General features: G+C 37.6%; 1 protein-coding gene across 3 annotated transcripts in view; it reads left to right on the top strand.

Annotated features, from left to right (window-relative positions):
- Positions 1–16,428, top strand: part of LOC103138020 (enhancer of polycomb homolog 1-like) — a 38,041-nt gene that overhangs the window by 4,121 nt on the left and 17,492 nt on the right. Inside the window, exons 2-3 of one of the 3 annotated variants that reach the window (XM_007552081.2) lie at positions 1,171–1,257; positions 14,055–14,214. In XM_007552081.2, the coding sequence (XP_007552143.1) occupies positions 14,115–14,214 (100 nt within the window). In that variant the 5' untranslated portion in view covers positions 1,171–1,257; positions 14,055–14,114. Of the gene's footprint in view, positions 1–1,170; positions 1,258–2,425; positions 2,932–14,054; positions 14,215–16,428 lie in introns of those variants that run through there. The other 2 variants (XM_007552080.2, XM_007552079.2) reach the window with 2 other exon arrangements.

Here is a 16,428-nt window from a genome sequence, read left to right as displayed (position 1 = left end):
GCTCAATCATTCTGTGGTTACCTAGCAGCCCAATCATTCTGTGGTTACCTAGCAACTCAATCATTCTTTGGTTACCTAGCAACTCACTCATTCTTTGGTTACCTAGCAACTCAATCATTCTTTGGTTACCTAGCAACTCACTCATTCTTTGGTTACTTAGCAGCTCAATCATTCTGTGGTTACATAGCAACAACCTGTTGAGTAACTTGCACAGTAGCAGTTTCAGGTTTCGCCATCGTGTCACCACCTTATTTTTATTTGCCTAAAAATAAAAAAACAGTGAAAACTGGACAAAAGAAGAAAAATCACACCACCAGTCTGGTTGTATCTCAGAAATTTAAAACTAAAATATAGCTATCAATATTGACTGGTATGAAACGCTTGTATTATAAGTTTTTCAGTCATATCGTCCAGCTCTAATCTGGATTAAATTAGTTTTATCTTGGAAAAGCAAGCAGAATAGCAACAGAAACTCCTATCATCTGCATCCTGTCCATATGCCAATAAACAAACCTTTTCTTTTTAAGGGATATTTCCAAAGACACTGAGAGGCTGATTTGCAATATGTGGTCTATGCGATGCATCTGGTGTTTTGTTGAGAGATTCGTCTCTGCTATTCATTTAATTGATCATGTTTTCTGGCAAACATTTAAAACTTCAGACGTGCTGGGAAAAGAGAAGCAGCTGTCTCACTTTCTGGGTTAGAAATGTGTTTTCCAGCTGAGAAACTTCTGCAGACGTGAAAGAACTTTAATAAACTTTGTCTTATAACAGGTATGAATATTTTTGCATCATGCAGCAGGTTTGAATAAAAAGTATCAAACTCCTACTGGTTTCTTTACAATTGAATTAATAATTTGCTGACAAGCTATGTAGGGCTGCAGCTAATGATTATTTTAATAATTGATTAATCTATTAACTATTCTGTTTAATCAATTAATCGTATGAAAAGTAGGCATATTCTGCAGAATTTTGGTTCTACACCTGAGCAGCACCAGGTGTGCTTGCACAAGCCCAACAATCACCATCAGCTGGTGCGCAGATCCGTCTTATCTTCTGCCTTACATGAGCAAGCTTCTGCTAAACCTACTTTTCTTTATCAGTTTTGTCCTGATTTTTCTTTCATTTGCTTTCAGATTTTAAAATTTCAGTGATTTCGTTTGTTTCCAGATCATCTTTGTGGAAGTTATGGGTTTAAGAATGAAAATGAAAACCTTTATTCTCTGCCTGGACCCAGGATGATCACAGCATCAACAGGTAAGGCGCTTTGGTGGAAATGTACTATTATTCTGTGAATTTTAGGAATATTACCAAATGAAGTGGGGGATCTTTTTCAAAGCAAATACTCTAGAACTTGGTCCATGTTGTATTTTGTGCACATGCATGTCCCTGTCCTTCCAGATGGAGGCAGCATTGCGCACGCTGTGACTCATTTCACCTGGAGTAAACATCTTTTTTATGTGCCACTTAGTTGTGGCATCACTGCTGATGAGGTTCAGTGGATCTGAACAGTTTTTCCTGCTCATCCAGCAACGACTGCATCCTTAGTGTTTAATGGGTGGAGTGAGTTAGTCATGTTTTTCTTGTTTTCACACCAAATAAAATGAAAAAATTAAAAAGAGCAACAAACGGCCTTATTTTCTAGGTGGAGTTGACTTAATTTTGCTCAAAATTACTACATTGCTTAACTTTCAAACATGGGTTGCATAAAATATTAAGTATTATGAGTATTTTTATCATGTATAAATTATTTTAACTGTTTATTGATAGGAGGAATTAATATATCTACATGTAAGGAACTGAGCATATAAGTGCAAAACAAAGGGGAATTATTTCTAGAAACGATACAGAAACTTGAATTAGTCTTTAGAATATTTAAAAGATCACTTACACAACTGTGTTGTTTTTCATTTTTTAATTATTTATTTTTCATATAAGTTGGATTGGTTTGGGATATTCCGTCAGTTGTGCCATTTTTTTAAACCTGGTATTTTATTTACATGTTTTGGTCATAAATGCGTATGTTAGTAGTTTTTGTAGTTTGTGGGTTTACCATTTACGACTTTAATCTATCTTTAGTTTTTTTTAACGTTTTGACCATGCATTTACTTTATTTAAATATAAAATGTTTTAACTTTTGTATATTTACGTCTCTTCCATCTTGGGTATGTCTTTTACTTAATTTTTGTTTTATTTTGCGCTTTTTATATTTTCTGCTGTTTTTTTTTTTAACTAAAAGTTTCATTTAGTATATATAATTTTTTTCTAGCGTTTTATCCTATTTTTGAGAATAAATTTAATCGTTTTTTATTTATTTTCATTACTCCGTATCTTACTACGTATTTCGGCCATGTCTAATGTTTATTTCAATAATTGATGTGGATGTGTGGAGCGGAGTTGCTTTGCAACAAATACCCCCTTCCCCCAACCCCGGCAACGCGCAAGCGCTCGGGACCGTGTGGGAATGGTCGGTCCACGAACTGGGGGTTGGACCGCTCCGAGCGAAACAGAGCAAAAGAGTTTTTAAATGTCCGCCATGTTGTCCATGGCGCACTGAACCACCGATAGGGAGCGGAGCGTCGGAAAAAAACAGTCCGAGAGAGAGCGACCGAGATCCGGGCCTTCCCCCAGCTCCGCTGGCGACGCCCTAAATACAAGCTAGAACCTTCCGAACGTTAGAGACTAACCGCACAGAAACATCAATGAAAGCTCCACTCGGTGCCGTTGTGAACATTAGGAGATCGGATAGATTTATATTGCATCTGGAATTGTGAAAAAATGAGTAAATTGTCGTTTCGGGCACGGGCGCTGGACGCTTCCAAGCCACTACCCGTCTTCCGTTGTGAGGATTTACCCGACCTACACGAATATGCATCCATTAACCGGGCTGTGCCGCAGATGCCGACGGGGATGGAGAAAGAAGAGGAATCGGTAATGTTTAACGGTTTGAAAATGTGAAGTTTTGAGCTTTGTTTTATTTTTAAGCGATCAGAGGCGCCCCTCTTTTTTTCCTGCGCAAGCTTTCACAAAATGGCCGCCAATTTTCTCAGGAGAAACACGACGGTTTGGGGCAGTTAACGGCTCGTTCGTTGGACATGGACGGATGTTTTGGGCAAATTAAAACACAAGGAGTCTGTATTTGATAAATTTACCGAGTTTTACCGGTTTATTTATGCATGAGATGGGTTTCTGAGTACAAAGGGGGTCATGTGACTTGAGCAATGCCGACATTTTGTGTCTTGCGTGAGGAAGGGGGCCCTTGTGTTGGCGTAGTAGCAGAACGCTGAGGCAAGATGGCGCTGCTGCTCTCAGATCAGTTTGCAGAAATGTCAACAATGCTGCCGTGCGTTAGCAAAAGACGACGGTTGAGATCAGAATTGTTTATTTTCTTATTTTAGTAGAATGCAGGTTAGCATTACTGAGCTGGAATGTTTTGATCAGAATTGCTAGGTCTTGTTGGTGACGTCCATGTTGGTTTTGCTTTCTGTGTGATCTTTTTCAGCTCTTGTTTGAACGGTAAATACATTAGGAGTTGTTACCAAGCATGTGCAGCTGTCAGATACGTGTATCTCATTCACAAGAAGGGATTTCTCCTCAATGTGTTTGCACTGCAGGTCACTGGGAGGACAAGCTGGTTTTAATGGGAAGCTGTGCTTTTGTATGTAGTTGGGGAATGTTTTGGATTCATTTTTGTGTGGATGATGTGCATTTTTCTTAAATATTATTTTTATTCAGGACATTTCTCTACTTTGCCACACTTTTCCTTAAAATGGTGAGCAAATTGGGCTGCATCATACACTTATTTCAGTCTAGTGCATGCTTTTTCTTCTTTGGAGCCTGTGTTTGGTGTCAGGGGTTCAGTGTGCCAAATGGCACTGGTAGGACATCAGGACAGTGTGTAGGGAGAGTACCTGTCATTTACAAAACTCTGCGTTTTTCAGCTGGAACATCTGATTGCGTAACAAATCTACTAACTTAATAATTTGGGAGCAGCTTCTTAATTTCTCAGATTTTATTAAGAATGAGCTTTGAATTGTAGTAGTTTTTCCTACTTCAGGTTGACCTGGATATTTGTTTTGGATGGGATATACCTGGAGGAAAAAATAGATTGAGTTTCTACCTTATTTCCCTATTCAGTTTGCTCAGACTGAAATATATTTTTTTCAGTTTGACATTTTTATTTTTTTTTTTTTTTATTTTTTTTTCCCTATTTTTTCTTTTGTTGTGTCGTGACTGTTGTGTAGATTTTTTTTTTCCTTTTCGCTACAAATCGATTATTGCTTGCAGTCAGAACCTTACAAATGTAAATTTAAAAAATTAATACGACAATTACTATATCCGCTAGTGAAAGCAAAGCAGCAGTTTCATTCAGTCTTATTTTGGAACGTAAACATAATTGTAGTTGCTTTCATTTGATTTATTTTAATTTATCCTATACTGATTCATTTCCTCCTAGTAAATAATTTATCATCAGAATATTGCTTCTCACAATAACAAATTTCACTGGACGATTAATTGTCCCAGAAATTGTTGCTATAAAAAGTTATTTTGAGATGATTTTCAACGAATATAATAAAATAACCCTCATTTTTAATGAATTATTGCAGTAATTGGCCACAACAGGGCTCAAATTAGACATGGGTTATATTATTTGTAGTTTTCTGAAGACCTTGTTGATTTTAATTTCTCTTTGAACGAGTTAAGTTGTAATATGAGAGATCATTGCTCCTGATTCAACTAAATTAATTTCTCACACTTGCCTTTAAACTTGTTCACTTTAACTTGTGGTTATCTTGGGGTTAAAGTGAACATTTACAGTCAGACTGCTGTCCAAATCGGTCATCTTATCAGTCGGCATCAGAACCACAATCAGTGGAAATGTGTGTAAAACTAACACTTAACAATGTACAGGTAAATTCTTAGAGATGTGAGTTTTATTATTATTATATAAACAATGCATCTCAATAATCTAACCAGTAAAAAAAAACTGCAGGAGCTACAAATTGGTAGGTGGGAAAGTCACCTGGTGCTGATTTAAAATAATCAAAATTAGAAATATTAGCTGGATGGAATCTGTTCAGATGCCTCGAAAATCAGTTTTAATATTCTTTGTTTTGGTTCATGATGACTGGAACATTGAGAAAACAAAACCTGACAAAACAAATACAACCATTTTCACAGTAAATGACTTGTCCCGAAATATCTAAAAACTTATTAATAATAGTCAGGGAAATGTGTAAATCTGAGCAATTTACAGACTATTTGTTGTATGTTGAAGTTCTTCAAAGTCTTTAAAAGTCTGGATGTTTTTGAAATCTGGATAAGAATAATATATCTTTTTTTTTAGTCCTGGGGTTGATATCTTGTTTTTTTTCTCTCTCTATTTATCTCTATTGAAAAGATTCCCAGTTAACAGAATAGCAGCAGCCAAAGGGGAAATTCAGGTGCAGCATCAGCTGTAAAGGTATACAAAAAACAAATCCTTGGTTGTAAAAACGATATTGCAACAACAGTAGTATTAATAATAATATACTGTTCAAGACTATAACAGAAAACACTGTGCAGTTATTACAAATAAACTTCCTCAGTTGAAGTTGAAAATGTTGGACTTTCTCTGTTTTATTTGCTTACAGTCTGCACCATTTTGTCCTGCTGTTTGCAGCTTAAGTATTTCCAGATCTTCATCACCTGATGGTTATCTCTCTAACTTTATATTGATATTTGGTGTTGAAATGAAAAAAAAATTGGTTGAAAATGTACAAATCTGGGAGAAAAAGATGGATTAAAACCCTGGAACGAGAAAAATGGAAGTGCTGTTTTCTTTCCAATCAAGATGATTTTTGGTTAAATAAACGGGTTCATTTGAGCTTGTGGTTCTATTTTTTAAGCATTATTCCTTGGTCTGATTCAGCTAAATGTTTAACGTAGAATTAAACCTGGCAAATCTAAGCAGCTTTATTTAAAGTAGTTTTTGTTTTGTCTTTTTTCACCGATTGTGTCTTTAGGTTGTCCTGTTGCATTAAGTAATAAATCAATAATCACTTGATCATTTAAAACGAGCTCCATTTGCATCATCAGTTTTTCTTTTCTCTCTTTCTACCAAAATTGAATGACGCAAGTCTTCAGTCTGGTGCTTTGGTCTCGAGCCATTTTTTTTTTTTATTGTTTTTGAAGGACAATTTCATTTACAGAGACAATTTTATTTGTTTTATTTTGTTTTAGTTATTTAAAATGTCTTCATGTTTCAGTGTTAAATGTTTGTCAGGAATTTAAAGTTTATTGGTGTGTGAGAATGTTTTCTTGCGTCGTTATGCCGTTACTGTTGTACTAGTTGAAAATGGTCTCAAAACAACGATATTATAGTTTATCGCAATATCTTGGACAATTTATCGTCCATCAAAATTTATCATGACAGATCTATTCCTCTGATTCAGGGACGTTTATAGGAAAATGAACCCAGGCGGATCGAGACATTTTGGTCTTAATCCATTTCATTTGAACCTTTTATTATTGAGTTTGTGTCTCGCTCGTCTTGAGGTCTTTTATTTGCTTCTGAGGTTCTTCTAGTTGCGTGTGTCTCACAACCCACTTGGTGTGAAGTGGTCTGCACACTTCCTGTTTCTCAGCCAATAGAAAGCTTTTATTGTCCGCGTATCGTTGAGTCCGTTTCCATAAGCCCCTCTCTCCCTTTCTGGGCCGGCGTTCTGGAGGAACGACGTACGTTTGTAGCTTCCAGGCAGCGTGTTGTTTTCCCAGCAGCAGCACGTGCGGCCTGTTTGTTTTGGGTCAGCCACTTTATCTTGTATTTACATTAGGTTGAGAGTGAGGTCAGCGTCTGCAGGCCTGCTGGGAAACCCACGGGCGTCTGGTGTGTTTGCCTCGCTGCCAAACACAGAAACATGCTGGCCGGCTCCCAGCTCCTTGCTGTGTGACCTCACTGGGAAGGGGGGGTCACCTGTCCAAAGTATCTGCCGTTCATTCAAACCGTCGGCCATTTTCATTCAGCTTTCATCAGTAGCTTAAACGAAAGCTTTCATTCCTGCTCGGTGCCTTGAACAGTTTCTGTGCTCAAGCATTTTTTTCCCCACCACGCTGAGGAGCGGTTTACTCTCGCTGTGGAAGAGACTCAAAGGGGGGTGGCGGTGTTGGCTTGCTCAGCGTTTCTGGTGGTGATTGATGGCGCTCGTTTTAGGAGCTATATTTGAACTACTGCGTGTGAGAAAGCAGGACTGTCGGCGAGTCGATGCACCTCAGTGTGTTTATCATCGGCCCACAGTCTGAAAGTAAACACACGTTCTCTGATGAAGTTTGGCTGCTGGCGGGTTGGGGTTTATGAAATTTGGAGAGGAAGAAGCTGAGGGGTTGAGTGTCGACTGGAGGGAATTAGGATGGGAATATTAAAGTTATGCAATAGCATAAGCGTGGATGTTACAGCAGGAAAAAAAAAACACGTTTTTCTCCCTTTGTTTTGTTTCTCCCTTTCCCTTTGATGTCCACATTAGTCTTGCTTAGTTTTATTTTGCGTTTCCTTCGCTAAGGATGTAAATCTGGTGTGGGAATCGAAGATGACAGAAATCCTTACAGCTGGCTGTTCCAGTTGCCCAGAGATTGGAACCAACTAATTTTGTTTCGTTTGACTCTGATCTGTGATTAAATACTGAAAGCTCAGATTTCTTCCTGCTAATCAGCTGCATTAAAACTGAATTCCCACTATTGTGCATCACCATGTACATTGATGCACCTTGGCTACGTTCACACCGTAGGTCATGATGCTCAAGTCCCTTTTTTTAAATAATGAATCTACTACTGAATCAGACGTCTGAACATTTAACTCCGAAGGTCACACATTTGCAGAAGAACATGGCCGTCTCACAGCAGCACACCATTCAAAGCATCACTATTTGACCTTTGCAAAAATATTTATTAAAACTGTCATGAGACGGATGATCTGTGAAAAAATGCGTCTCTGCTGCCTCCTCCCAGTTTTCCTACTGCCATCTGCAGAAATGAGCTGCTCTGTTTAGAAATAGCCAGAGCAAAGGGGAAGGTCAAAGTGCTGCCAATCATGCTGGTGTATGTGCTGCTAAGCAGCTTGGTGTTGCAGGAAAACTGTTAATCCACCATCATCACTGGCTGTGCTAGTTAGCCTTGGCATTCATGGCAGGCTCTGGTGTGCAGGACTCGCTGTAGCGCAGCAGAGGGGAGGCTGTGAGCAAATTGTTCATAAAGGCCATTATCTTTGGCCCATTAAACGTTCAAACCAAACCAAGCAGCACTGGTTTGGTTTTTGGTTTGGTTTTTGAACTCTAATTCACCTATTAGAGTTCAGTACAAACGTACTTCCTTTCTGTTCGTCTCAATCCTACTATTTAGTGTAGATTGGATCTTTTAACATGGTTTTATGTTGCTGGATGTTAAACAGCATAATTTGATGTATTATGCATTTCTATATGGTAACGTTATGCTGCCATATGAAAATTTAGGCCGATATTTTAATATTGACGATGACCACCACCCAATTTTGCGTTGCATCACTGCACCGTTGCTTTGCCAAACATATGGTCGCCCATCCGTCTCGAAACACAATCGCAAACAAACATTGGTTATCGGCCGAGTCGTTTTTATCGGCCCGTTACTGATGCTTTAAAAATGGCCAACATTATCAGGCTTTGCTACTTCCTGATGTGAAACTACTTGCCCGACAGTTTTTCATTATAAATAGTGTAAAATAATCCTGACCTGTGTATCCTGATATAATAAAACACCGTCTCTTTGTAGTGTGGGTTTTAAATGCTGGTAAATCGGAGATGGAGTCAGAATGGTCAGTTTGTTTTTGTCTGTGCGTGCCGGTTGAGCATGCTCATTAACTGAGCTCGGATCAGAACCGATAATCCTTAAAGGGTTTACTCCACAGTAATGGGGCTTTACTCACTTAACTAAACCAGAGAGCTTAGATGGGACAGTCCAGCTGTGAGGTGCAGATGTTACACATGTGCAGCGTTTCAGACTGCATTTGTCAGGGGTTTTACTGAGAATTGGTCCATTTAATATGCAGAACAGAAATCCTCTTTGTTGCTACTTCTAAGCTTTGATTATTGCTCAAACTCCAGTCACTTTAAAACCTTTTGATTTCCTCTGGGGGTTTTTTTTTCAATCTGAAGCTTCAGCTTTTTGTAAGACTGAATGTGATTCATAGAAAATACAAGTATGCTTTCTCAAATGTCAAACAAAATGAAAATCCCTGAGGTTAGTCTGTGCAAAAACCAAAAGTCTTGCTTCTCTTCTAGTTTAGCTTCTATAAATTATTGCACATTTATACTGTTGGACGGTTCTAGATTTTTGATTGTATCTTGACCTTTGTAAAGCACTTTTCCCACATTTCACTGGTTAAAAATTGCTCTAAAGATTTTGTTCTGCTACATTTAAGCATTTAAGTAGTTTAATTTTAACTCCATCTTGCAGTTCAAGCAAGAATGCGCAAAAGTTCAGTAAATTATTTCTCCCAAGGAAATAAAGCTTTTCCAGTCAGGCGGCATAGTGGCTAATTTAATACCGACGCATTTTTAACCTTCCCGTTCCAAACCTCTGAAATAACTGCAGCAGAAAATGGCTGCTTCACTTTGCAAATACAAGCAAGTCAAATACAAACAAGCATTAAGAAGTAATCTGTAGAATAGTAAATTCTGTGTATTTGAGTCAAAGGATTATAACGATATACAAAATAAGTGATTTATTCATAAATATTTACATGAATATCTTAATGCAGCATTTGTTTTATCATGAGATAAAAGCTTCTAATACAGTATGATAAAGGGATTTTCAGTATTTAGCTGTATTTGAAACGCAGGCAGAATGAAAAGAACATAAGTATGTTGGTACCACTGACACCAGATAGGTTTTAGTATAAAATAGAAACGGTTTTTATTGGTTCCCAGGTGGGAAATTCAGGTGTAACGGCAACGTCAGATTCACACTAAGTACCAAAAGTTTTAACATAAAAAAGATTGACTGTTATAGTAATTATATACTGTACAAGATTACAGCTAAATACTGCAGTATTCAGATTTATTTGAATTTACACCAATAGTGGGTGGAATATTCAAATTAATGATCTTAAATTTCATATGTGACAGAGAAAGCAAAAGTCTTTTTTTATAAAATTGCATATGAATTTGGGCATTGAGGGGTTAAAGCAGCGTTGCCTTAATCAGAGTGATGGGTGGTGTTAGTTTCAGTATGACGGATGTTTTACATCATATTTCCCAACATCCCACTTTGTTTCTTTTTAGCAGGGTTGAAGTTGTGGTGGGAAGTTGGTGCTGAAGCTTCAAACTCAGTCATGTTAACAGCTGAGATTCTGCTTCCTTTCAGAAAGGCTTCTCTCTGTGTGTGTGAACTGGTTTAGTCAAATTAAAGCCAAATAGAAACTCAGATCCAGCAAAACGGTCCACCAACTGGTTCTGCTTTTATCCTGAGAGCAAACAAAAAAAGTACAGCTGATGTTCTGCGTTGTTTCTCGATGCAGAAAGTGGTAAACCTGACGTATTGCTCAAGCTGGCATGAACCTAGGCCTTTTACAATGAGCAATAAATCAGTGATGAATTAAAACAAGCTCAATTTCCAATTGCACAGTTTGCTTTTCTCTTTTCTCCATTTCTTCCTACCAAAAACTGGATGGCAAAAATCTTCAGTCTGGTGTTTCGGTCTCAACCAGCCCCTTTTTGGAAGGACTATTTTGTTGTCGTTCTTTTATTTTGGATATTTAAAATGTCTTCCAGTTCCAGTGTTAAATCTTCATTACATCACTTGAAAATGGTCTCAACATTATTGCTTATCGCAGTAACTTCTGGGACAATTTATTGTGACAGGCCAAGGTGAATTCAGTAATTTTATAACTGAACAAGTAGGAGTAGACAAGATGGGTAACGGTTGCATGACTATAAGGCTGTGTTGTGCTGCTGAGCCTTAAATCTGAATTTGAGTTGATAAAAAGCAAACCTCAGCCAGCAGCAGATTGATGCCAGATTGGTTGAGTAATTGCAGAAATGCGACCAAAGATGCAGGTTTGAGATTCCAGGTGGAAATATGTTGGAGTTGGTGTTGGTTAACTCTCTGTATCAGCTGGTGACTCGCCTCAGGTTTGTTTTTGCACGACTTTAGTGTTAGTCAGAGGTGGGCAGAGGATCCAAAAATTGTACTCAAGAGTTGCACTACTTCAACATATTTTTACTCTAGTAAAAGTAGAAAGTAGCTGTCCAAGAAATTACTTAAGAGTTAAAAAAATGATACAAACTATTAAAGTACTGAGTAACTGATCAAATTATCAATCATTTAATATTTGTAAGTGACATGATCAGACAGACCAACGTATAAAGCTAAGTGGAAATTTTGGACAAAAATGACAATATTTCATATCAATAACGAAATCAGGCCAAAGAACATTTTTCCAAATAAGTTTCTTTCAATAACAAAAACTTATAAAACTTTAACTAAAACTGCAGGTGTGTCTGTCTGGTGAATTTTTGGTTAAAACATGTTTGTTTTTTTTTCATTCAGTGGAAGAAAATCCAGAAGTTTTAAAAAGTAAAAGTAGAAAGCACAGCGTAGTAAAGATATTCTTAAAAGTTATACTTTTTCTTTTTTTTTTTTTTTTTTCAAAAGTTGCTTGGGCAAATGTAATTGAGTAAATGTAGTTAGTTTCTACTTCACTCTGGCATGTCAGTGTTTGATGAAAAGGTCGAACTCTGACATCCTCTGTTAAACGCCGACTCATTCACTCCCAACTTCCTTTGTCTGGGTCTGCCTCAGGGCAAACAGACACACACCTCCTCCCAGCGGAGGAGTCTCTACGCGGCTCAGTCTGCTGGCAAACAGCCAGCCGGAGTTAAAGGCTCAGCGGTTAAACCCGACTGGAAACGTTCAAACCAGCCGGCCGTTTCCCTCTCAGCGCCCAGCAGCAGGTGGCAGCTACATGAGCTGGATGATGGGCAGTTATGGAGGGAAAACGCTCCGGACTTTCCCTCCACATTTGTTCTCTCCAGGTCCAAAATGTGGCCTGGGCCATTTTCAGTCCTCACAATATTTTAGGACGGTCCTTTAAAACGGTTCTAGAAGAGCGCACTGCAAAAACACAAAATCTTACCAGGCAATTTTGGTCTAGTTTCTGGTGCAAATGTCCTAGCAGACTTCACATAAGATAAAACTAACTTACAATTAACTTTTCAGCAAGAAGTAGGAGCTTGTTTTAAGTGAATAATTCCTTAATATTGATGAAAAATTACTAGTTCCTTTGGCAGATTATTTCACTTATGGCAAGACATTTTTTCCATATTATAAGTAAAATCTTAATTTGTGCAAAAGCATTTTGAACTAAGTCGGATGCGAACGTCCTTGCTGAACAACAGATGCACTGATCAGGTTTTCCTGGCTGATTCTGGCTTGTGGTTTATTTCTAGTTTAATCTTTTTGTTCAATGCACAGGAGAGTAAACCTGTTCTGCAGGTTGTTTTGAGTCCAGTAGGAAATGAGATTTAAATGGATAAATGGAGTTATACTTCTAAACTAGTCAGGACATGTTTGTTTTGATTAATTACATAGATTTTAACTTTTTTTTTTTTTTTACATCTAAAATGTTCCAGCTGGAACCTTTCTATTGTGTTTCTGGTGCACCCATAAATCTGACAAACCAACAACAAGGTCGATGGACATCAAAGCTGGTTCTCTTGACCCACGGAGGGTTAATTTCTGCTTCAAAATTGATCTGATGGGACGCTGGGAAAGACTATTTCTGTGCTAAAAGGAGCTAGCTTACTAGGGAAGCTATTCAAACCTAAACTAGCATCTCAGTGCTAAACATGCTGCAGATGTTGGCATCACAATCCTTATTTTTAAAGAAGGTGCATGACTTATCAGGAGTTCCTGAAACACTTTGCCTCAACCTGATGGTTGAAGAATCTTAAAAAAAACTGATTAAAATAAATGTTATCCAGTTCATATGTATGTATATTCAGTAATTTAGCAGCAGAAAGGGTTTCTGAACTGAAAATGTTGGTTATTTTGACAGAAACTGCAATTAATTTGATTTTTTTTTTATTAAATCACTAATTTAACTAACTTCTGTCTTCAATAAACACAGAGCCACACATGCTGCTGAGTGTTTTCACATCAGAAATAGTTTGAGCTCTTAGTTTTTAATATTTGACCTGCAACATCCAGGAGAAAATGTGACTTTAACTCTGTGAATCTTGGTTGATTTATTTGTCGGATGCTTTTGGTTGTTGGTGTGGAGAAGCTGGAAAAGACTATTTGTTTTGGAGAATTAAATGGAAAGGAGAGCAGATCACAGGATCCCACATGATGGAACTTTTTAGGGAGAAACTGAAGAATCCACTGAAGTGGGTGGTGAGGATGTGTTTTTTTGTTTTTTCCTAGGAAGGAGCAGAAAATGTTTCCATGCAGCACCGTTTTGGTCCCTCCAACTTATTTCAAATAGACAAAGTGACAACGGGAAATAATCGTGCCCATTGACGTGCAGCAGCAGATACAAGACGTTATGATTTCCTGCCTCTTTCATGCTCATCAACTCACTGCAGCGTTTAAATCTCCAGATAAACTCTTAAATTATTCCTACACTGACACTTAAACCTCACATTCTCATCCTTAAATGGACAATTATATATAATTTTTTAATCAACAGCATTTTTGTACATTTTCAACATATTTTCCAACAAGCTCCTTTTTGGACTGTTTTTAAGATGGTTTATATTTGTACTTCATTTAAGCTCCGATCTATTAATCTGCCCTACACACTGATGGACAAAAAATTTTTTTTTTTTTTTTATATTTTTTTTTTAAATATTTCCTTGTCTTTAAATTATAAACCCTTGCTCTCTGTCACAAAACATTTTTGGACTGTAGATTGGAAATCGCTTTCTTACTTTAAACATAAATTGTACCGTTGCGATCAGATACTTTAGTATCTAAGATGGTTCTGACTGTGTTTAGCTGATTTATTCTTCTGCAGCAGCCTCTTTATTCCCTCTCTCTCTCCACAGGAACACCATCTCCAGCGGGCCATCTCGGCGCAGCAGGTCTACGGCGAGAAGCGGGACAACATGGTCATCCCGGTCCCCGAGGCGGAGAGCAACATCACCTACTACGACTCCCTCTACCCCGGCGACTACAAGATGCCAAAGCAGCTCATTCACATACAGCGTGAGTCTCAGTCTCATAACCCCACAGATTAAAGAAAACAATCATGCATTTTACAAGTAAAGGCTTTCAGACATTTACTGAGAGATTTTTACAGAGGTGTCACGTTCTCACGGCTTAATCCAATTCATCCTGATTATTTCATTAATCAGTTAATTTAGTAATTGATTAATCGGTAACTGGAGTATATAGACTCAAGAGTCCATTAGCTGAAAGTCCAGACTCTGCAGAAATTCAAAACTGTACTAAAAATATACAATTAGCATTAATAGAGGCAGTTGTTTTGAATCTAATTGAAAATAATGGATTTAAAAGTACAACTCTGTTTATGTTTTAAAACATGTCTATTTTTTAGAAACCAAATTACCTGCATTACAGTTTACTGTGTTGTATGTTCCCATGCCAGAAATGGGCTACGTTCACCCAATATTAATTTTTTTTTAACTTTCACCACCAAAAAACCCGATTAGAGTCACTTCCACATGTGGAACTAAATCGGATACATATCGGTCTGCAGGCTCAAAAAAACTTTTCCGTTAACATGTCCAACCTAAAACTCTGGTGGCAGTTTCATCGTCACCTGGTTCAAACTCTGTAATAATAATAATAATGATCTGTTGAGCACGTTTTGCTCTACAATTAGTCATCATTTAATCCATAAAATAATCAGCAGAGCCGACCTGTAGAGGCCCGTCGCAATAAATCAATTAAACCCATGTTAAATTAAAGCAAGCACAATAATTTCCATTTGCATAATTTATATTCTAGATCTTTTTTCTGAAGGCCATGTTTGTTTACAGTTCATAATTCATTTTAATTGTTATTTATTTTGGCTATTTAAATATTTCCAGTTCCAGTGGATTTATTGATCTTTCTTACATTATTATTACCATTATATAACTTCCACATGGTCTCAAAACAACATTATCACAATAACTTCTGGGACTATTTATCCTCCAGCAACATTTATCATTTAACTCGAGCTTTTTGCATGTTAGTTGGATTATTTTAGCTGCAGATGCATCATTTTCTACAAATGATCAACTGAACACTAAATGGATTCTGTTACTGCATTTTAGGGAATTAAATGTTTGTTTTCTTCCCTAAAAAAGGAATTTATTTGGATCTTTTAATGCATTTCTAATGCGAGACATCTTGAGGCTGTGCCAGCTTTTTGAATCCAGTTAATCGCTAACTATAGTACTGGTTAGCTGCAGATTGTCGGGGAGATTTCCTCGCCCTGTAATCTCAGAGGAAATGAGTTTGCCGGATCGCTCTGCATTTCTGTGTCACTGCTGGTTTCCACGATTGTTTCTCAAAGAAAAGCAATTTGCTGTTCTCCGAACGCCGCCGCTAACGCTGGAGGTGGACATGAAACGTCTGGTCCAGCTCACAGCTGCTCCTCTTATGGGTTTCTCCTGAACCAGAAGGAAATCCTCATCATCCTGAAGATCAAAAATGATTAATCTGGAGTTTTTCACAGTAACAGCTGCTGCTTTTAATTGAAAGTGTCTGATTTGGATCAGATTAAATGTTCGTTTTGAAGCCGTTTTATCTGTTCTCATTCTGAGCCGATACGATTCTGTTGGTGAGAAGTGATCAAGTTTTTGTGAGGTTTATTGATCTGATCAGTTTATTATCTCTCACCTGACTTCCTAATGCCACTAAATTCACTCCAGAAGCGTCAGAGGAGATGTTCTCTCCAGTTTTTTAATCAATATTATTGATTATGTTTGAAACGTTGGATCGGAGACGAATAATCTGCTGAGGGTTCAGTGAGAGAAATCTGAATTTCATTTGGCAAACTGCCTAGAAGCATTTTAATGGATAAACACAGATAGTGCTGCTTTTCATTAGCTGCAGGAATTAATCCTTCATTTATCCGAAAGGTCAAAGTTCGTGTCATTAAGCCTGATGATCGTCCAGACCGTTTTGGTCTCCTCTGTTTCTGATGAATGGGGCTGCTGCCTGTATTTAGCTTGACCTTTGACCTCACAGCACAATGTTTCCAGGTTTCTTTATAATGTTTTGGATATTTGAAGCTGGTTGTTTGAAGCAGTTTGAGTCGGCCTGCTATAACTGGCCTGGATGATCTGAAGTTATTGATGCAGGAAAACGTTCTGAAAGATCAAAATTACTAAATTAAAGTTGTTTTAATGAGAGCAAATGATACATCAGCACTGACGTCGGCATCGTCCGATATTTATATCTATATTT

This window comes from Poecilia formosa, unplaced genomic scaffold (assembly GCF_000485575.1).
Source record: "Poecilia formosa unplaced genomic scaffold, Poecilia_formosa-5.1.2 Scaffold45, whole genome shotgun sequence".
NCBI classification, from domain to species: domain Eukaryota; kingdom Metazoa; phylum Chordata; class Actinopteri; order Cyprinodontiformes; family Poeciliidae; genus Poecilia; species Poecilia formosa.
This window is presented reverse-complemented; position numbering and strand designations above follow the sequence as displayed.